General features: G+C 49.5%; 1 protein-coding gene across 1 annotated transcript in view; it reads right to left on the bottom strand.

Annotated features, from left to right (window-relative positions):
• The window catches only part of F2 (coagulation factor II, thrombin), a 61,301-nt gene extending 43,842 nt beyond the window's left edge, over window positions 1–17,459 (bottom strand). Inside the window, exons 1-2 of the mRNA XM_068124639.2 lie at window positions 17,123–17,459; window positions 12,428–12,588 (exon numbers count right to left, since the gene is read on the bottom strand). Coding sequence (XP_067980740.1) covers window positions 12,428–12,588; window positions 17,123–17,186 — 225 coding nt within the window. The 5' untranslated portion in view covers window positions 17,187–17,459. The remainder of the gene's footprint in view (window positions 1–12,427; window positions 12,589–17,122) is intronic.
• Window positions 17,460–21,636: the final 4,177 nt, after the last annotated feature.

The raw sequence follows: 21,636 nt of genomic DNA, 5'->3' as shown, positions 1-21,636 counted from the left end.
GAATACAAGCCTCATTTCAATAACAATCTTTCATATTTTTACGGCATAGCCATAGGGCAAAGCCGTCTAGAACAGTGTTTGTCTGTCCATACATATTGTTACGTTTGTGGGGGGAAGGCAATTCCATAGTCCAGGTAGAATTGCATAGGTAGTGTGCTCCGACTGTTGTGAAGAAGAAGAAACCCCATGTAATAAGTAGGAAATTTGTGTAGACCGTATGTCGTGGAAGAGCGTGTCTTCGTTCCTATCACGAGGGGTGGGGTGTTAATTAGCGAGGGATTATGGGTAATTAATCCCCTGTATGTAATGGCCTCTGTTATTTTTCCTCTGTTCCTTATGACACACGCAGCACACACACATATAGTAAGAAATCGCCCATTTATGACACTAAATAAAAATCAACCGGAAACAGGACATTGCACACTACCGCGGATAACATCGACCTGGTGAGCACATGGGCACAAAAGGTCCATGAGGCCACACCCCAAAGAGCAGCGATTGATCCGGGATTGATTGGTGCAAAAGACTAGTAAGAAGGGACTATGGGATTAGTTGAGAAGGCACGGATGATGTCAGAGCCTTGGGTATAAAAGAACGCTTGGCCGACATTTTCTCCTCTGGAGCGAGGGACATTGGACATTGCATGGCTCTTGAGCGAAGGATATTCCTTGAGACACCACGATTTTCTCTTCCCCTTGATTTCCTCGCATGTTCTGGGTTTGGTGGCGAGCGGTCGTCTCCCCGACATTTTGTGCTCTTGTCTTCATGCTCTCCTCTTAATTTCCGTTCTCCTCTTCTTCGTCCTTTCGAGTCCTGGCTTTGACAACGAACGGCCGTGTCCCGACATCGCTGCACTTCGTCTTCTCCTGGCTGGCTCGCATTGTCTGGCTTTGTTGTTGGTGTTGGTGAACGAGATCGTGCGGACAAGCGCGGCTGGAAGAGCAAGCTGCACACCAAGGCCTGCTCGCTTCGCGCACGAAGCCAGGAGTGAGCTGACCACGTTGCGAGGCCTGCTTCGTGCCCACCTGAGTTTAGCCTGCGGTGTTTCCGTGCAAGGACGGGGGGGGGGGGGCGGGATGATTCCTGACGAGGTTCAAGAGCCGATTAGAGTTGAGTGCCACGAATCACACATATTTATTTTCCAGTTATTTTTCCCATTGTTTGTATTGGAGTCTGTGTTGGAGGGGGGGGGGGAGGTGGGCTACAGTTAGGACTTTATTTTATCGTACATTCTTTGATACTGGCATTTTCTTTAACTAGGGCATGCCCGTACGTGGGTGCCCGTTCCTTGCCAAAAAAAAAAAAAAACGCTACCCGTACGCTCTACCCCGCCCGTACGCCCGTAAACAAAAAAACAACGCTCTTCGCTTCCGCCCTTCGCTCTGACTGAATTGGGAGAAATAATGCGCATAAGAAATCGAGAAATTATTATTTTCTCCGGAAGAAATCGAATTACGAACCGTAATGGCGCACGCGGTCGGCTCGGCTCGCTCTCACATCGGCCACGCCTACGCAATAACGCGTTCTGTGATTGGCTGCCGGAAGTGCAGTCTTCACTGTCCGGAAGGTCGCAAATCGCAGTTACGATGAATCGCAAATTAGTTTTAATTAGTTTTAAAACATAGTTGAACGCCAACATAGTTTTCCAACGTGAAATAAATGAATACGCTCTCAAATGTGCCGTCCGAGGCAGAGTCTATTCGCCACGTTCGGCACACGTGATAGCTCGCTGCTCTCTGATTGGTTGAATCGTTTTTTGGACATAGCTCGGTAACTACTTCTCCGATTAATATGAAACCTTGAAAAGGCACATCCTCGGGTCCCCAGCAATATACCTGGCAAGTTTCAAGTATATCGGACCCGTGGTTGTCGAGAAACAGCGGTCACAGACAAACATACATACATACATACATACATACAAACATACAAACATACAAACATACAAACATACACACAGAGATTACTGGAATTATAGATAGATAAAGCCTGTATTTTTGTACATTTTAAACCTGCGTTATTTGAGTTATTTTATCCAGGAGCGAAGACGTCGGGTGGAATCCATCCCGGTAAGTTCGTCATCCTCCTTTCCCTCGTGTGTGAAGAATACCATCATTTTTGGATTGAACCATTTTTGGATTTTTGCATCCTCCGTCGTGCGAAGTCCTTCCTCGGCACACCTGAGCTCCTCACCACATACAAGGCTTTCATCCGCAGCTCAATGGAATACTGTTCTCCCCTATGGGCCGGTGCTCCTGCCTCACACCTAGCTCGGCTTCACGCTGTTGAAACCAAAGCTTTCAGAATTATTGGAATCTCCCGCGATGAAGCTATCTCTGAGGGCCTTTCACTCACTCACCGCAGGCAGGTAGGTGGTCTTTCTGTCTTCTACCGACTCCTCTCCGGCCTTGCACCCCCAGCTCTCTCTGTGCTCTGTTCCCCAAATATTCCTACAGGTCGCACAAGATCTGCCAGCAACCCTCTGATGGTTAAACTGCCGAAATCTCGGCTCTCCGCTCACCTTCACTCTTTCATTCCTCTTTTCTCCCGCCTCTGGAACAAACTCCCTCACTCCCTTCAATCCCACTCCTCCCTCCAGGTCTTTAAAACAGCTGTTCACCACCATCTCTTATCTTCCCCCATCCAAAACCTTGATCTTTTCTACCCCCGCTAATTCACCCCAGATCCACCTTGTTTGAAATTCCAACTTCTTTCCTGGAAGTCCTGGCAGTGTCCATATGTTTTATACCTCTCCCACCGCCCCCTTCCCATGCCCCCCCCCCCCCCAAAGCCCTCGCCCTCTCTCAGATCTCTCGATGTCTCCATGTCTCTCGGTCCCTGCTCTCAAATGTTGTGTTTGTGTCCTTCCCCCTCTCTCCCCATCTTGTCTACCGCTCCCGATGTTATATGTTTTATGTGTCGGTTTGTCTTTCTGTGTGATTAATGTTCGCTCTTTCACGAGCCTCGATCTTGTATACAAAAAAAACAAAAAAAAAAACGCCTTGGAGTAAAGCTTGTTTGGTCATCCATGTCGCCCTGCGGTGTTCACTACAGGGCAGTCACACGACAGTATGTTTGTTTGTATGTATGTATGTATGTATGTCCCCTCAAACGTACATCAATCACAGCTGAGGATCTGGTCACATGCAGGGCCGGCACTACCATAAGGCCAACTAGGCAGCCGCCTAGGGCGCAGACATCAGAGGGGCGCATTACTGAACCTTAAAGGGTCACAGTTTTATTCAAATTATTGTTTTAAGACCGGACACAGTATACCGAGTGCCCTTTAGTTCAAAATGATTTGTGTGCCAAAATATTTTCTTTTGTATTCGCGAAAGATAATGAAAGATTGATTATTATTTAAAATTTTGATTTTGCATATCTAAAACTTATTGCTCAAACCAAAAACTGTTTTGTTTATCTGTAATTTCCATTCACACACTCATAAAGGGACCACTTTCTTTATTTTGCATTGCAAACCACATGTAGTGTCATTTTTTAAAAAGTGAACCCATTTGCCCCAAAGCGTGGGGTAACAGGGCCACTGCCATATTTATGGCTATTGCGCCTTTAATATTGGTGCTGTTGGCATCTTACGGTACTTATTCTTGCAAGTTAAAATAAATTTAGCAGTTTCAAGTTTTCTGCTTTTTATTTTTTCTGCAAGACATCTCTTTTTAATAATCGAAGTTGGCAATTTTTTTTGGGGGGGGGGTGGGGGGGAGGGGATGCAAGTAGCTGGCCTTGCCTAGGGCGCAAAATAGTCTGGCGCCGGCCCTGGTCACATGACAGGTGTGATGTGATGTCATTATGGCGGTATGACGGCTGACTCCACACCAATTTGATTCCTATACCGTTCAGACCGGACATATCGTTGAACCTGTCATGTATCACAATCTGCATGCTCTCCCTTTACGTTTTTTCATTCAGTGTGAAACACAAACAAACACGCTTAACACATGAAGTAAAACACGTGGAAATAAGGATCTTTTATAACTGTTTTAGGGCCCCAGTCAAGGCCTGCCTTTTTTGCATGTGAAAAAATGTAAAAAGTCCAAACATTTGAACAGCCTCGGACGTGCACCTTGACCCCATGGTCAAGGCACAACGTCAACAAGGCTGTCCCAATAACAATACACATGCGCCTCAACCCCAAGAGGGAAGCGCATGGTCATTCAAACGCATGCATCATACCCCCGAGGGGCCACAATGCATGGTCATTCAATTGGGACCACTCCTCTCAATAGGAGTAAGACCCCTTGATCCTCCGACAGGGAATTTACTCCTGTCAGGTAACCAACGGCAACTTATCTCAGAGATGAAGCCGCCATGGGTTTTTATAACATCTTTTATCTTTTATAACACTAGGTTGTTATCGTGGCTGTGGTTGTTGTTGTTTGTGGTGTTATTCTGTGGTTTTATATATTTTTCTATTATTTCGCAAAATATCACCAATGTATATATAATTTTGTATGCTAATTCCGTGTCCTTCTAAAGGGTTTCTACTGTTGTAGAATCATAAATGTGTAGCGGTTACCGCTGGATGCACACAATCGCCTTGCACCGGCCAGAACACGGCCAGACGCGCCTCTCCCGGGCATGCCCGGACTCACTGTTCCCGGGCACGCCCGAACCTCCCGGGCACGCCCGGTCTCGTCTTTCCCGGGCATGCCCGCTCTCGCCTTTCCAGGGCTCGCCCAGAGCGTCCGGGCATGCCCGCTATCGCCTTTTCAGGGCTCGCCCAGAGCGTCCGGGCATGCCCGCTATCGCCTTTCCAGGGCTCGCCCAGAGCGTCCGGGCATGCCCGCTATCGCCTTTCCAGGGCTCGCCCAGAGCGTCCGGGCACGCCCAGCCTCGACTTGCCAGGCCGCAGCCAAACACACCCGGGCAGGTCCAGACTCGCCTTTCCAAGGCTCGTCCTTGACACCCGGGCATGCCCGGTATAGCTTTTGCCGGGCAAACTTCCCGACATAAATGTGTATATATATTGCTGCCCGATAAACGGGCTTGTCAGAATACCTGAGCTGTTTTGTTTCAATAAAGCAACTCGGACGAATTCCGTCTTTGGTCGCGTCAATTCTTTCGACTCGCGTTGGAGCGCAGCTCCTTCACTGGTGACCTACCGACATGGATACGGCAGTGACGCTTAAACTGCCTACCTTCTGGGAGGCTCACGCGGCTGTTTGGTTCGCTCAGGCGGACTCTCAGTTCGCCCTGCGAGGCATCACCGCGGACGACACCCGCTTCCTCCATGTTGTGGCGGCGCTCGGTTCCGCCACCGCGGCCCGCGCCTTGAGCCTCCTCGAGCACCCGCCGGCTGCTGACAAATACGACGCGCTGAAGACACTCCTCCTCGATGCTTTCACCCTCTCACCGGCAGCACGCGCACGGCGCCTGCTCGCTCTGCCCGAGCTCGGCGACACGCGCCTGTCAGAGCGCATGGACTATATGCTCTCGTTGCTCGGTGAGCACTCTCCGGATTTTCTGTTCCGCGAGCTGTTCCTTCGCCAGCTGCCTCACCCGGTACGCCTCGCCCTGGCTGGCACGTTGATCACGGATTCCCGCGCCCTTGCCAGGGAAGCCGATAAGATCTCCTCGGCGGGCCAGCACATCGGCGCGGTTACCTGGAGCCCGCCGCCGTCCGAGGCGACGCCCACGACGCCCGAGCGCCCTGCGCGGTTGGAGGCCGAACTGCCGGTGCAACTGGCGGCCGCCACGCCGCACCGCCCATTTCCGACATGACGGCCGGGGCCTCCACCTGACCGTGCGTGGTGTTATTACCACGCCAGGTTCGGACACAAGGCTCGGACGTGCCGGCCCCCGTGCACTTTCGGCAGGTCGGGAAACGGCCGGGCCGGCGTTCATTCCCAGCCATGAGCGCCGGCCACTCGGGCAACTTGCTGTTTATTCGGGACAAAGCGTCTGGGCGGCGTTTCCTGTGTGACACCGGCGCCCAACTGAGCGTCATACCCGCCTCCGAGCAGGACAGGCGGGACGCCGTTTGCGGCCCCTCTTTGGTCGCTGCTAATGGCTCGGCCATACGCACTTTCGGCCCACGCGTCGTCACCCTCTGCTTCGGCAGCCAGCGTTTTCAATGGACTTTTGTGACCGCCTGCGTCCCCATGGCTTTGCTGGGCGCCGACTTCCTCTGCGCGCACGGGCTGCTGGTCGACGTCAAACGTCGTCGCCTTGTCAACGCCGAGACCTTCAGCTCGCTGGCGTGCACGATGAGCAGCTCCACGCCGACCGAACTGGCGTGCGCCCTCCCGGCAGCGAACGAGTTCGCTCGCCTGCTCGCGGAATTCCCGGCCCTCACGCGGCCGACGTTTTCGGCCGTCGCGGTGCGGCACGGGATCGAGCACCACATACCCACTACGGGCCCGCCGGTCTATGCCAGGGCCCGCCGCCTCGACCCGGCCAAGCTCGCCGTGGCGAAGGCCGAGTTCGACGCGTTGGAGCACCTCGGCATCATGCGGCGCTCCAATAGCGCGTGGGCCTCGCCACTGCACATCGTGCCAAAGCCGGGGGGTGGATGGCGCCCGTGTGGCGACTACCGCCGTCTCAACGACGCTACCACCCCCGACAGGTACCCGATCCCGCATATTCAGGACTTTTCCGCCCGTTTGGCGGGACGGGTCATCTTTTCGAAAATTGACCTGATACGGGGCTACCACCAGGTACCTGTCCGGGCGGCCGACGTCCCGAAGACGGCCGTCATCACGCCGTTCGGCCTGTTCGAATTTTTGCGGATGCCGTTTGGCCTCAAGAACGCGGCCCAGGCGTTCCAGCGCTTGATGGACGGCGTGCTGCGCGACCTGCCGTTTCTTTTCGTCTATCTGGACGATATCCTCGTCGCCAGCACGTCCCGCGCCGAGCACCTCCTCCACCTCCGAACACTGTTCGGTCGCCTCAGCGAGCACGGCTTAATTGTCAACCCAGTCAAATGCCACTTCGGCGCGATGACCGTTGACTTTTTGGGCCACCGCATCACCAAGACCGGGGCCGTGCCGCTGCCGACCAAGGTCGAGGCCATCACCACGTTCCCGCGTCCCCGTTTCATCAAGGCCCTCCAAGAGTTCCTCGACATGGGGAATTTTTATCACCGATTCGTGCCCCGCGCTGCTCAGCTCATGCGGCCCCTTTACGAGGCCCTCCGGGGCAAGCCGGCCAAGCATGACATTGTTTGGTCCGCGGCCATGGACGCGGCCTTCGCCAGCGCCAAACGGGCCCTTGCCGTCGCAACGCTGCTGGCTCACCCGGTGCTCAACGCGCCCATTGCCCTCACTACGGACGCCTCCAACTACGCGGTGGGCACCGTCCATGAGCAATGGGTGGACGGGGTTTGGCAGCCACTCGCTTTTTTCAGCCGGCAACTCCGGCCGAACGAGTTAAACTACAGCACGTTCGACCGCGAGCTGCTCGGGCTATTCCTGGCCGTTCGCCATTTCCGACACCTCCTTAAGGGCCGCCCGTTCACGGCTTTCGTCGACCAGAAGCTGTTGGTCTACGCAATGGCTAAGGTCACGGAGCCGTGGTCGGCCCGCCAGCAGCGCCACCTCTCCGCCGTGTCGGAGTTCACCACGGACATCCGGCACGTCGCCGGCAAAGACAACGCCGTGGCCGACTGTCTTTCTTGGGCCAGCGCGAACGCGGTCCACCTCGGCGTGGACTTCGCGCTCATGGCGGCCGACCAGACCACCGACGCCTCGGTGCAGGCACTCCGTGCGGTGGACACGGGCCTCCGCCTGGCCGACATTCCCTTCGCGGGCACCGTCCTGCTCTGCGACGTCTCCCAGGGCCAGCCTCGCCCCATCGTGCCCGTTTCCTGGCAGCGCCGCTTCTTCGCCTCCATCCACGGCCTTTCTCACCCGGGCCGGAAAGCTTCTCAGAAGCTGGTGTCGGCGCGTTTCGTCTGGCACGGCCTTCGACGAAACATCCGCGACTGGGCCAACGCCTGCACGGCCTGCCAGCGGGTCAAGGTCCACCGCCACACCCAGGCCCCGCTGGCACCTTTCGCCGTGCCTGAACGGCGTTTCGACCACGTCCATGTGGACCTGGTGGGTCCCCTGCCCCCCTCGCGGGGGTTCACCCACCTGCTCACCATGGTGGACAGGACCACCAGGTGGCCGGAGGCTGTGCCCCTCGCCTCCACCACCACCGCCGACGTGGCGCAGGCGTTCATCGCCACCTGGGTCGCGCGCTTCGGCGCACCAGCGGATATCTCGTCCGACCGCGGCCCACAGTTCACGTCTGAGCTTTGGGGCGCGGTCGCCCGTTCGTTGGGGGTCACGCTGCACCGCACCACGGCCTACCACCCCCAAGCCAACGGGTTGCGCGAGCGGTTTCACCGCTCCATGAAGGCCGCACTCATGGCCGGCCTTCAGGACGATGGTTGGGCCGACCGGCTGCCGTGGGTCCTTTTGGGCCTTCGCACGGCCCCCAAGGAAGACCTCCAGGCGTCCGCCGCCGAGCTCGTCTACAGCCAGCCGCTCCGCGTCCCGGGCGAATTCGTGCCCGACGCTACCAGTCCCTGGTCCGCCGCTCGCCAGCGCTCGGACCTCCAGGAGGCCGCCCGACGATTTGCCCCCGTGCCGACGTCCCGCCACGGTGGCCCCCAGTCCTACGTCCCCCCGGCGCTTCGCACAGCGGAGTACGTCTTTGTGCGTCATGACGCGCACCGGGGGCCACTTCGGCCGCCGTACGACGGGCCCTTCCGGGTCCTGCGACGGGGCGACAAGTCTTTCATCGTCGACTTCGGCGGCTGGCCGGACCGGATTTCTGTGGACCGCCTCAAACCGGCGCACATGGACGTCGACCGACCACCACGGTTGGCCCTTCCTCCGCGGCGAGGCCGCCCCCCGTCCACAGTTCCCCCTGCTCGACCACCCACCACCACGTCGGACCCCTCCCCACGACCCTCCAGGGGTCGCTTCGGCCGGGTCATCCGGACCCCCCTAAAATTGACCCTGCCGGTGCAGGTCGATTCTGGAGGGGCGTGTGTAGCGGTTACCGCTGGATGCACACAATCGCCTTGCACCGGCCAGAACACGGCCAGACGCGCCTCTCCCGGGCATGCCCGGACTCACTGTTCCCGGGCACGCCCAAACCTCCCGGGCACGCCCGGTCTCGTCTTTCCCGGGCATGCCCGCTCTCGCCTTTCCAGGGCTCGCCCAGAGCGTCCGGGCATGCACGCTCTCGCCTTTCCAGGGCTCGCCCAGAGCGTCCGGGCATGCACGCTATCGCCTTTCCAGGGCTCGCCCAGAGCGTCCGGGCATGCCCGCTATCGCCTTTCCAGGGCTCGCCCAGAGCGCCCGGGCACGCCCAGCCTCGACTTGCCAGGCCGCAGCCAAACACGCCCTGGCAGGTCCAGACTCGCCTTTCCAAGGCTCGCCCTTGACACCCGGGCATGCCTGGTATAGCTTTTGCCGGGCAAACTTCCCGACATAAATGTGTATATATATTGCTGCCCGATAAACGGGCTTGTCAGAATACCTGAGCTGTTTTGTTTCAATAAAGCAACTCGGACGAATTCCGTCTTTGGTCGCGTCAATTCTTTCGACTCGCGTTGGAGCGCAGCTCCTTCAAATGTTTCGTTCAAACTGCTGTGTGAATAAACCATACATTAGCACTTCTTCCTCTTCTTCAAACGCACTAAAAGACTTTCATAACTGACAAATTCGTGATTAGACAAACGATTTTTTACAGCGTAGATGTTTGGTTCCTGAGTTTACTGCATTTGTCTGTCCGTATGTATGTATGTCCCTCACATATTTATCCTTCATATTGGGTGAGTTTTATCGCTGACAATTACGCTTCTGAAAGGTAGAATGTAATACCATTTGCTTTGCCAGTTATGTTTCATTAAACACCCTTTCGGGAATATTCATATATGACGTCAGATACCTGGTTGGGGCAAATTATCACACTTGATGATTGGGGGGAACTGAAATTATGACAACAGGGCGATGATATATGACGGGGGGGGATGCATGCCCCCCAGATCATATATACCGTAATTAAAGCTTTGATTAAGGGCTCTTCAAACATTGAAGTATTTCTTATGACTGCCTCCAACCACATTAAGCCTGGTGTTGACTTAACGGTTAGGGTGGAGGGCTTGTGATCCTAGGGTCCTGAGTTTGAATCCCGGTCAGCTTTGGTTGGCATCCTTCTGAGGTCGGCAAATAAGTGCCAACTCGCTGGATCCTCTCTCAAGGAGGTTGGTGGCAAGATTTGCACTCGGGCCACCGTAAAACACCTCATTCCATAACGCACACAGTGGTGTGTGTCGGGATGGTGCTGAGGTCACTTTGATAGTGTTGACTAACTGACCAACATATAGAATAAACCAGCGTCTCACTGCAATCTCTTCCCTTCCATGGTGACAGAAAGCTTAGAGACTTAGAATACTTCAAAATAATTTAATACTTACATTATCTACTAACTGGTATCCCCACCCAGGCCATACTATCCTCTTCAAATAAAGTATCAAACAAGCCCGGCTACCGCCGCTGTTAGACTTTCGGTCTTGTTAATATATAAAAGCATCCTCATGAAGATAGCCATCAATAATTATAAATATTGTTGCGGATCTCGGGGGTCGGCGCTCCCCTTATCAAGGGGGGGTTAATCCCCTTGTCTTTTTAGCTGGCCGTCCCGAGTCCTGGGAATTATAACGTCCTTCCCGGCACGGTGTTAGGTAGGGTTTGCTAGGCCTAGGGGTTCGTTGCTACCTAAGTACTAACGCCCGCCGGAAACGAGGGAATAACTCCCGCTCGAAACACGGATACGATGGATAATGCCGAGCGGTTAGCAATCCACGATCCGAGCTATTAACAAAGACTAAACCCGATTCTGAGCAGTTCCTAATCGTGCCACAGGTACTCAATTGAGAGAAAGGATGGAGGCGATCAGATTAGGGAAAACCAAGAAAGAACAAGGTAATTTATTTACAAACCAAAAAGAAGAGGAAAGGAAAGAATGTACAAGAAGAAGAAGAAGAAGCAGCACACAGGGCAGTCTTAACTACACAGTCTTAACTTATGACCCCAGACAAACATACGCACTCACACGGGGATTATAGCTGGTAGGGTGGAAGGTCCAGGTGGATGGTCCAGGCGATGGGGTCCAGGCTCCGGTCCCGCGGGCGAAACCCGGCAGGCAGCTCCGCGCGTAGTTGGAACGCGACCGGACCTTACATATGGCGGGGGGGGGGGGGGGAGGCTCGTGTCCTTTGTACGTAATAAACGTATGGTCGAGTCCAACGCTCTCTCTCTCTCTCTCTCAAGTTCTCTATTTCAGCGCCAGTGAGAGTCCTCCTTTGCCAATGTGTGCTCCGTATAGGCTTTCGCAATGAACTCAGCGCTCTCCCATCAAGTCCACCAAAAGAAGGAGTCCATGCAAGTCCGGTTACAAGAGCGCTGCTGAACAAGTCCGTGAAAGGGCTCTGCGTTCACGCTTATATTACGCGAGCCAAGATTACTCTGCGCGCTCCAAAACCACGCCCGCCAGCGATCTCACCTCAGCCCTGGTTGGTTGGCGAGGGCTTACCGGCCACGCCTTTGAGAGCTGGTTGACAGGCCACACCTTGTTCTTGGCATCCCGCCCCCTTTTCCTCGGGCCTGACCGCATGGTTAATGGCGTCGTTTGAACGAGCTTCAGCTCAATTGCAGCGAACGCTGCTGGCAAGGCGCGTAATGGCGGCGCTTGGAGAGAGAGGTCGCAAAATGGACGAAATGAAATGGGACCTACTCCTTATTTAATTGATGCAACGCAGATTCAACTATTGGAAACACGGCCTTATCTAAAACACATAATAATTAAATAACTAAAGTTCTATGGTGGCCTACGTGTTGCTTGTGGACTAACTAGGGGTGCAACCTTTAACCTTTTAATGTCATATTTACAAGTGATTATTTATTTACAAAAGTGTGGGTTCTAAAACCTCAAACAATATATATATATATATATATAATTATTTATTTTAAAGAAACGAAGTAAATTCCTGCGTGGGGCTAGTGTGAAAAAATTCTGACTCAACCCAGGAACCTCATCACTTATGTGGTGACAGCCCAATGAGCTATTGAGTCTCTGGGATATCCTCAGAGATTTCTCACACTAACACTGCGTGCTTTATAATGGCCGATGTCTTACGTGCCTGCTTGGCAGACCCCGGAAGTGAATGTATGTATGTGTATGTAAGTGTGTGAAAGTGCATTGAAGATGAACTCATCTAAAAATTTAATAAACAGGAAGTAAATTCATGCGTGGGGCTAGTGTGAAAAAATTCTGACTCAACCCGGGACTATATATATATATATATATATATATATATATATATATATATATATATATATATATATATATATATATATATATATATATATATATATATATGTCGCTTCATAAAGCCAATGTGGTTGATCCTCACCACTTCATCGGTGTTTTCAAAAACCTCGCGTGCCTCTTCCTGGTCGCATTGTTCCTCGATGCATTCTCTCTCCAGATTTCCCTGCCTTGTCTCCTCAAACAAACTGTTTTCTCGTCTCGTCCTCCGCAGCAAACTCTTCGCTTCCTCACTGTCTAGGAATACTGCAAAGAAACAGCACAAGACAATGGATAACAACCAAACACCTCACAATAGTCTCACCACATGAAAGTGTTTGTGCTGCTTGTAAAATAAAAATCTCATTATATTCCATGCAAAGTTCAATTCTTCATTCCGATGCACCATTGACTGCTGCTTGCATCACTTACCAGAGTGCGGCCATGCCACCGATGCAATGTCTCCTATAGTTCTGGGATGGAATTGGAATTTTGAAATTCAACGAGGACACTGACAACCATCCACTATTTGCGAGTCACCTTGGGATCTTCAACCTCTCGCTCAATGTCCCACTCCGGTAACAAGCTCCCAACTTATCTATATACAAGGATCTTTAAAAACAAAATGGTGCTATCTTCAAGAGGAGAAATTTTCTCCCCAGTTCGTACAAAGCTAAACTAGGTTTCCTGTCAGGGTTGCAGGGCAGTCTGAAAGCTGAACCACCACATCCAGTCAGTGTTTACAACGTTTGCTTCATTTCCCTGCATCACTCAACCCAAGTTAAGAACCCAGGTTCGAGCAGATACAGGTTCTCCCACAACCCATGGTACAGTCGACCCAAGTCATGCAAAAAGCTTCCGTTTCCATGCAACACGGGTTCTTGACGGATGTCAGTGATTCCATTTCCCGAAGCCTTGAGTTAAAAACCAAAGGAATGACGGCCATTGCTCTGCTGAGGCAATGTTTTATGGAAACTTTTTTTCACTAATTGATTTTTTTTACATTGCCTTTATAAAAAGAATATTTTATAAACTATTTTTAAATAATTTGATGCAAACGAGTAAGAAAACCCTTTTTATAATCTTTCCATTTTTAAGCAGCTTTAAATTTTTAAGCAGAGTCCTCTCCGGCCTAGCTCCCCCTGCTCTATCTGTGCTCTGTCCCCCAAATATTCCTACAGGTCGCACAAGATCTGCCAGCAACCCTCTTCTGGTGAAACTGCCAAAATCAAGACTCTCTGCTCACCTTCACTCTTTCATTCCTCTCTTCTGCCTCTGGAAGAAACTCCCTCACTCTTTTCAATCCCACTCCTCCCTCCAGGTCTTTAAAACAGCTGTTCACCACCATCTCTTATCTTCCCCCATCCAAAACATTGATCTTTTCTACCCCCGTTAATTCACACCAGAGCCACTTTTTTGAAATACCGACTTCTTTCCTGGAAGTCCAAGCAGTGTCCATGTGTTTTATACCTCTCCCACCCCCCGCAGCCCCCGCCTTCCCACGCCTCCTCCTTCCAAACCCTCTCCCTCCCACAGATCTTCCGTTGTCCCTGTTCTCTGCTGTTGTACTTGTGTGCTTCCCTCTCTCTCCCAATCTTGTCTCCCGCTCCCTTTATTATATGTTTTGTTTGTCCGTTTGCTTTTTTTGTGATCAATGTTAGCTCTTCCACGAGCTTCGATGTTGTATCCAAAAAAAAAAAAGAAGCTGTGATAGACATGTGAGAGGTATACGACGCAGTTTCCATCATGAGACGTAAGAACTTTCTTTTTACTATTGCAATTACCACCAAAATTTCATACAATTCATCAATTCGAGAATGTCAGAATTAATTAGTAAAACCGTTTTTGTGCTATCAAAGCTATAATTGCAAATATGACAACATACTGAAAAGTCTGGCAGTCTGAGGTCCAGAAGAACGGATCATTGTGCAACTCTGTCCCCATTGTGGAAACATTCTGCTGTTTGTTTCAAACCGATGCACAGCTTGGACCTTAGAGCTGCTAATGTATTACTAAAGAGATAAGGAGAGTTCAGGAATGGGGACATTGCATTCTGACTCATGGAACAGTGAGAGATATCTGCAATGTACCTAAATTATTGAGCACAAGAAACTCGAATTTTATGAAGCTGTTTAACAACCTCCTCATACTAACATCCAATCTGGTATGCACAATCTTCATTATTGAAGTCTAACTTTCATCTGCTCTCCCAGTAGAGGCTGGAGTTCCCAAAGGTGGCGTTTTGGACCCAGTGCTGTTTTTTTATACATTAAAGAGCTCAGTTTGGCCGGGCGGCCAGCTCTAGGAAGAGTCCTGGTTGTTCCAAACTTCTTCCATTTAAGAATTATGGAGGCCACTGTGCTCTTGGGAACCTTCAATGCAGCAGAATTTTTTTTTGTAGGCTTCCCCAGATCTGTGCCTCGACACAATCCTGTCTCTGAGCTCTGCAGGCAGTTCCTTCGACCTCATGGCTTGGTTTTTGCTCTGATATGCATTGTCAGCTGTGAGACCTTATATACACAGGTGTGTGCCTTTCCAAGTCATGTCCAATCAATTGAATTTACCACAGGTGCACTCCAATCAAGGTGGAGAAACATCTCGAAGATCAAGAGAAATGGGAGGCACCTGAGCTAAATTTCAAGTGTTACAGCAAAGGGTGTGAATACTTGCGTTAATGTGATATTTCAGATTTTTCTTTTTAATAAATTTGCAAAACTTTCTAAAATCCTGTTTTCTCTTTGTCATTATGGGGTATTGAGTGTAGATTGATGAGGGAAAAAATGAATTTGAACGATTTCAACATAAGGCTGCAACATAACAAAATGTGAAAAAGTGAAGGGGTCTGAATACTTTCTGAATGCACTGTACATACATATACATACATAGATATACATATACATATATATACATATACATACATATACATATATAGTCATGTGAAAAAGTAAGTACACCTCATGTAAAGTTTTGACTTTTTCAACATATTTCAACATACAGCTATTTGATCTTCATTTCAACAATATTGATAGATAAAGGTGATATAATATAACAAATATCATGAAACATTTACATTTTGTAGTCCATTGTATAATTTAAATAAACATAAATGCAAATTTCGCATGTGGAAAAAGTAAGTACACCCTTGGCTCTAATAGGTGGTATTGCCCCCTTTGGCAGAAACAACCTCAAGGAGGCGTTTCTTATAACTGTCTACCAGTCTCTGACATCAACTGGGAGAAATTTTTGCCCACTCCTCCATGCAGAATTCTTTCAGCTGTGCGATGTTTGAGGTGTTTCTTGCATGCACAGCTCGTTTCAAATCCCCCCACAACATCTCGATGGGATTTAGATCCCGGCTTTGACTTGGCCATTCCAGAACCCTCCATTTCTTTCTTTTCAGCCATTCCTTGGTGGATTTACTGGTATGTTTAGGGTCATTGTCATGTTGCAAGGTCCACCTTCGGTTGAGCTTCAACTTTCCGACAGATGGCCTCACATTATCCTCAAGCACCCTCTGGTACAATGAAGAATTCATAGTGGATTCTATGATGGTGAGCTGCCCAGGCCCTGATGCAGCAAAGCTGCCCCAAACCATAATATTTCCACCACCATGCTTTACAGTTGGTTTCAGGTTCTTGTGGTCAAATGCTGTCTTTGGTTTTCGCCAAACATGTCTTCTGGTACTGTGGCCAAATAGCTCTACCTTTGACTCATCTGTCCAGAGCACATTGTTCCAGAAGTGCTGGTCTTTGCCTCGGTGTGCATTGGCAAACTTTAGTCTTGCCCTGATGTTCTTTCTGGACAGCAAAGGTTTCCTCCTGGCACACCTCCCATGTAGATCAAATTTGTGCAGCCTCTTTCTAATGGTAGATTCGTGCACTTTGACATCAACAGTGGCAAGTGCTACCTGTAGGTCCCGTGATGACATTCTGGAGTTCTTAGAGACTTCTTTCAGCATCTTGCGGTCTGCTCTCGGGCTGAACCTGCTGGGGTGGCCTGCCCTGAACAAGTTGGCAGTTGTTTGGAATCTTCTCCACTTGTAGATGATCTTCCGGACAGTCGAATGATTGATTTTAAATTGTTTGGAGATCTTTTTAAATCCCTTCCCAGACTCGTAGGCATCTATAACCTTCTTTCTGAAAGCCCCAGAGAGCTCTTTTGATCTAGGCATGGTGACGCCGCACACTTCAACAACAAAGAGTAAACCAAACTAAATGTCTGAGGTTTAAATAAGACAGGTTCCTCCAAGATCCTCTCTAACGATGTTCTAATTATTTGCACCTGAGCTGGTGCACCTGATTCTAATTTTAGGTATTTGAAGTAGTGATAAATGTAGGGGTGTACTTACTTTTTCCACATGCGAAATTTGCATTTATGTTTATTTAAATTATACGATGGACTACAAAATGTAAATGGTTCATGATATTTGTTTTATTATATCACCTTTATCTATCAATATTGTTGAAATGAAGATCAAATAGCTGTATGTTGAAATATGTTGAAAAAGTCAAAACTTTACATGGGGTGTACTTACTTTTTCACGTGACTGTACATTTACATACAGGCATATATATATATATATATATACATATATATATATATATATATATATATATATATATATATATATATATATATATATATATATACTACATGTGATGTAACATAGGGTCATAGCATTGAGGTCATTGATCAGATGGGAATGGCAAGCAGAGAAGCTAAATGTTGCACATTGGACTTGATATCATAATTAATGGAATGATCAGCAGTTACAACAAGGACATCCTTGGAGTGTACCTACCCGCATGTCCACAGAGACCGTTCACCGTGATGATGAACAGCACGAGCTCCAAGATCCTCGCCATTGTTGTCGGAGTTGGGAGGGCTCTGTCCCGTTAAATATTACATGAAGGATAAAAAGGCTGGTTCCCACTGATAAACCCAGATAACAACTCGGTTAGTTACATTGGTGAGGATGTTACATTCTAGCCTCGGTTGAGAGGAACACAAATGATACAAGTAATAAAAACATTTTATAAAATGCAAAGGATGTCGGGATATAACTTCAAATAGTATGTGAACAAGGTAAGGATGATCACAAGGAATGATCATGTGAAACCATCCCGATTTCTTTGAATAATTTCTTTGAAAAATAATCCCGAGAAACTTCAACCTCCTCCCTCCCCACCCCTCCTTCCCCTCACCCCTCACCCCTCACCACACCTATATGACCACCATTACTCAAAGATGTAGGGATACTTTTCACATGATCATTTCTTGTGATCATATCCTTACCTTGTTCACATACTTTTTGGAGTAACATCCCTTGTACATCATTTTGCATTTTTCTTCGCCGGAGGTATTATGTTTTTGAGATGTCTGACCTGCTGTCCGTTCGTTCGTTTGTCCGCGATAGGTTTTCGTTACCGCGATAACTTTAGAACTGCTGAACCTGAACGGATCCAAGTCCACCTTGGTACAGGTATGTATAATTGTTACGGGGTCACCTGCAATCTCCTGGTCTCGGTAACCTCCAAACCCCGAGCGGAACCCCGGCAGAAAGATATATATGTTAGTCTGTGTTGCAATCAATCACTAATGAAACCATCCAGGAAACCACCAAAGGAAACAATCCAAATCAATAAGGAAATCACACCCTTGGTTGTCAATGAACAAATATTATTTGAAAAGCACACAAAAAGAACCATATAACAATGGGGGCAATCAACCCTACAATCAAATCTTAAGATGGTAACCTAGCTCAAACTCATGGCACCCCCAGGGACTGAAACAGCGCCCTCCTCAATGTCTCTAGAACACAATGGTGCTCCCGGCGAAGAGGTGATGGCGATGAGGCGGGTAAGGAGATGTAGGTAAGGCGGGACCGTCACGTGGTCCCAGCCAACCCCAATTGGCGGTGGAAAGAGGATTCCCAAAGACGCTATCCAAACGTGCACATACACCGTGCAGTCGCAAACGCACCGTATTCTTCAAAGGCCGCTGTCGCGCACACACATCCTCGGCAAACCACCGGAGGGCGGGACCAGCGGACGCGGCTAACCAAGGGTCCGCAAACGACACACGAGGTCCCCGAAATGGCGGTCGGTTCTTCCTCGGGCCGCAGCCTCTAGGCGAAGATTCTCCGGAATCTCACACCTGTGCCTGGCTTCGCAGGCTTTTCCACGACACCAGCGATAACAACGATCGCACGAGATTCCTTTCCAGGACTCAAAGTTCACTCTCCATGGACGCTCGACCACGCTGGGTACGGAGCTTTTTACAAAACGCCTCGTTTCACCTCTGCCTCATGCGCTCTTCTTCTTTATCGCCTTTTTCTTCCGGGTCACGATCCGATTTCCTGTCTCCTTTTTACCATGAGCGCTTTTACCCTTTTAACCAGAATAACCATTTCCCTTAAACAACAATACCCATGATACTTAGAACCCACAATAATAATAATAACAGCAATAATAATAATAAGTGCCGAATCCGTAACACTTCCCTCCCCTCAAGAAAGAAAGTTTGAACACAGCGAAAACTTTCTTTGCCGGCAAACTCTTTAAACAAACAAAAAAAGCTCACAACCCCAAATCACCAATTCCGGTGAGCAATAATTATATCAACATCTCAAAAATAAAGCAACAAAATTTTACAACCCACAGAGATTTCCAAGGTTAATTGACTCTGGACAAAGCGTCAGCCACAACATTGTCCCTGCCCTTTACATGTTCAATTTCCCCGTTGGACTCCTGCAAAGCCAAACTCCATCTCATCACCCTCTGATTTTACTTTTCGTTTCTTTTGAATGAAGGTTAAGGGGTAGTACTCAAAAACCCGAAGTCAAGCAAATGTACAGCACTTTTCCTGGGAGGCCGAGCTGAAAGCCAGGTTCCATGGTGGTTGGGTGGTGAGGCCTGGAAGTATTCACTACATGGACGCCTTTAGGAACGTGGAGTTCACGGTTAATCCATGTAGGGAAGTTCACTACATGGACGCCTTTAGGAACATGGTGTTCACGGTTAATCCGTGTCGGAATCTTGGCTCGGCTGCTCCGCAGCATTCAGTGCTTCAACTCTTTCTAACTTTCCTAACAATCACGGTTGGACCACTTGTCACGGTAGTCACATGAATAGCGGTCTCCTTCTCGGCCACTGCTCGGATAATCCTTCCTTCGGGGGCTGCCGTAACTCTGGGAGTCTCCATAATAATATCGATTGCGGCCACCACCAAAACTACGACTCCGTGGTCCTCTTCTGTAGATCCCACGACACCTATGAAATGCCTTCCCTACTGTTATGGTCCGACCCTCCAACTCCTTGCTATTCAGATCCTTTTCTGCCTCTCTGGCGTCCTTTGAGTTTTCAAACGTGACAAAGCCAAACCCTCTTGACTTTCGTGTCTCCCTGTCTTTTATCAGCGGTACTTCCAAAAGCGGTCCATATTTGCTGAAGGCCGACGCCAGAACATCTTCCTTTGTTTTGAAGTTCAGTCCACCTACAAATAACTTGCTAAATTTGTCGCCATCCCTAACTGGTGTGGTGTTATTTTCCCTACTGGGGTTTTTAACAACCATCGGGTTACCATAAACTTGACCACCGGCCAAATCATTCCCGATAACAACAGATACTCCCTCTACAGGAAGCGTGGCTTGTAAACCGACGGTGACCGGTCCTGACACCAAATCAGACTCCAAATGGATGACATGAAGTGGAGCTCCAACATAGCCACCAATCCCCTGTAAACGAACACTATCACCAGTTGCCGTCTCCTCTGACAATGGCAGGATGCCTTCAAGTATTAAAGATTGATGTGTCCCTGTGTCCCTCAACACCCTAACAGGTCTCCGGTTAGTCAGGTCGCCACCTAGGGACACCAACCCCCCTGAAATAAATGGTTGGTAACTCTGTTGAGGGTGATTTCTCACATTGGCCATTGCATTCGGAGTTGTACTAGTCGAACTCCGCTCCTGATTTTCCCTTTTCATGGTGTAACACTGGGACATCAAGTGTCCAGGTTTATGGCAAAAAGCGCAAGTAGGCCCGGAGGAGAACCTCGTTGTCTGCCTCGAGCCCCCGGAGGGTAAGTCTGCCTTGGAACTGCTGTCTTCTGATTCCTAGAAGTCGTGGTATCAGAGTGGGCCTCATATTCATCTCGAGGCCGCCCCCCTGAATTTTAGTTCTCTGCCCCTGATGTACCATAGCTCCCCTGGCTAGGTCTAGGCGAGAAGTTAGGTTTGTAGAACCCCATCCTGTGGGTTAAGCCATAGTCATCAGCCATGGCTGCTGCCTCATACAGCTTTGCTACTTTCCTTTCCTCCAGATGAACGTTAATGTCCTCGTGGACACACTGTTGGAATTCCTCCACCAGGATCAATTGTCGCAGTTGTTCGAAGTCTTTCCCAACTCCTTTGGAATCACACCACCGATCAAACATGGTTTCTTGCATTCTGGCAAACTCCACATGGGTCTCATTCTCCCTCTTCCTGGTGTTCCGGAATTTTTGCCGGTAAGCTTCAGTGACCAATTCATAGGCTTTGAGAATGGTTTTCTTCAATACCTCATAATCTGCACATTGGTCAATCGGTAAAGCCGAATAAATATCTTGAGCTTTACCCACCAGAACACTTTGCACGAATATGGTCCAGGACTCCTCAGGCCAGTTTAGCAGTTGAGCCACCTTCTCAAAGTGTGAAAAAATAATTGGCTACCTCCTTTTCATTGAAGAGTGGAACCAGCCTCACATGTCTGCCAACATCCCAGGTGTTCTGACTAGTGGTCGAACCTGGATGGTGCCTCTCCTCGTTCTCTCATTAAATCCAGCTCCTTGGCTTTAATTTCCTGCTGAAGCACCATTTCATATGCCTTTAACTCCCTTTTAGCTTTTTTTCTCCTCTGCTTCGAGTTCCCTTGCAGCTCTCCTTTCCTCTGCTTTTTTCTCTTCTAACCTTTCCTGGAGTTCTCTTTCAACCCTCCTTTCCTCTGCTTGTTTCTCTTCTCTTCTCTCTTCTGCTTTCCTTTCCTCTGCTTTTAACCTTTCCTGGAGTTCTCTTTCCTGTGTTGCTCTTCTTTCCTCGCTCTGCAATTGCATCTCCACTTTCTGGAGCTCCACATTTTCTTGTTCTTCTGGTAACCAATCCAAGGCTACCTCTCCCCATGTTCCTAGTTCCACCAGAGATTCTATCACCACTGTCTGCATCTCTGGTTTCTTCATTTTAGCTCGGACCTCAAATCTAAAATGTTTGCCCAATATCAAGAGTTCCGATTTTAGTAATGCTCGGAACTGTGCCTCAATAGGGGTCGCTGTAAACTTCTCTGC

The sequence above is a fragment of the Myxine glutinosa genome, chromosome 8 (assembly GCF_964187855.1).
Source record: "Myxine glutinosa chromosome 8, kmMyxGlut1.1, whole genome shotgun sequence".
In the NCBI taxonomy this organism is placed as follows: Eukaryota; Metazoa; Chordata; class Myxini; order Myxiniformes; family Myxinidae; genus Myxine; species Myxine glutinosa.
Note: the sequence above shows the minus strand (reverse complement) of the source record. Positions and strands in the feature narration are given on the sequence as shown.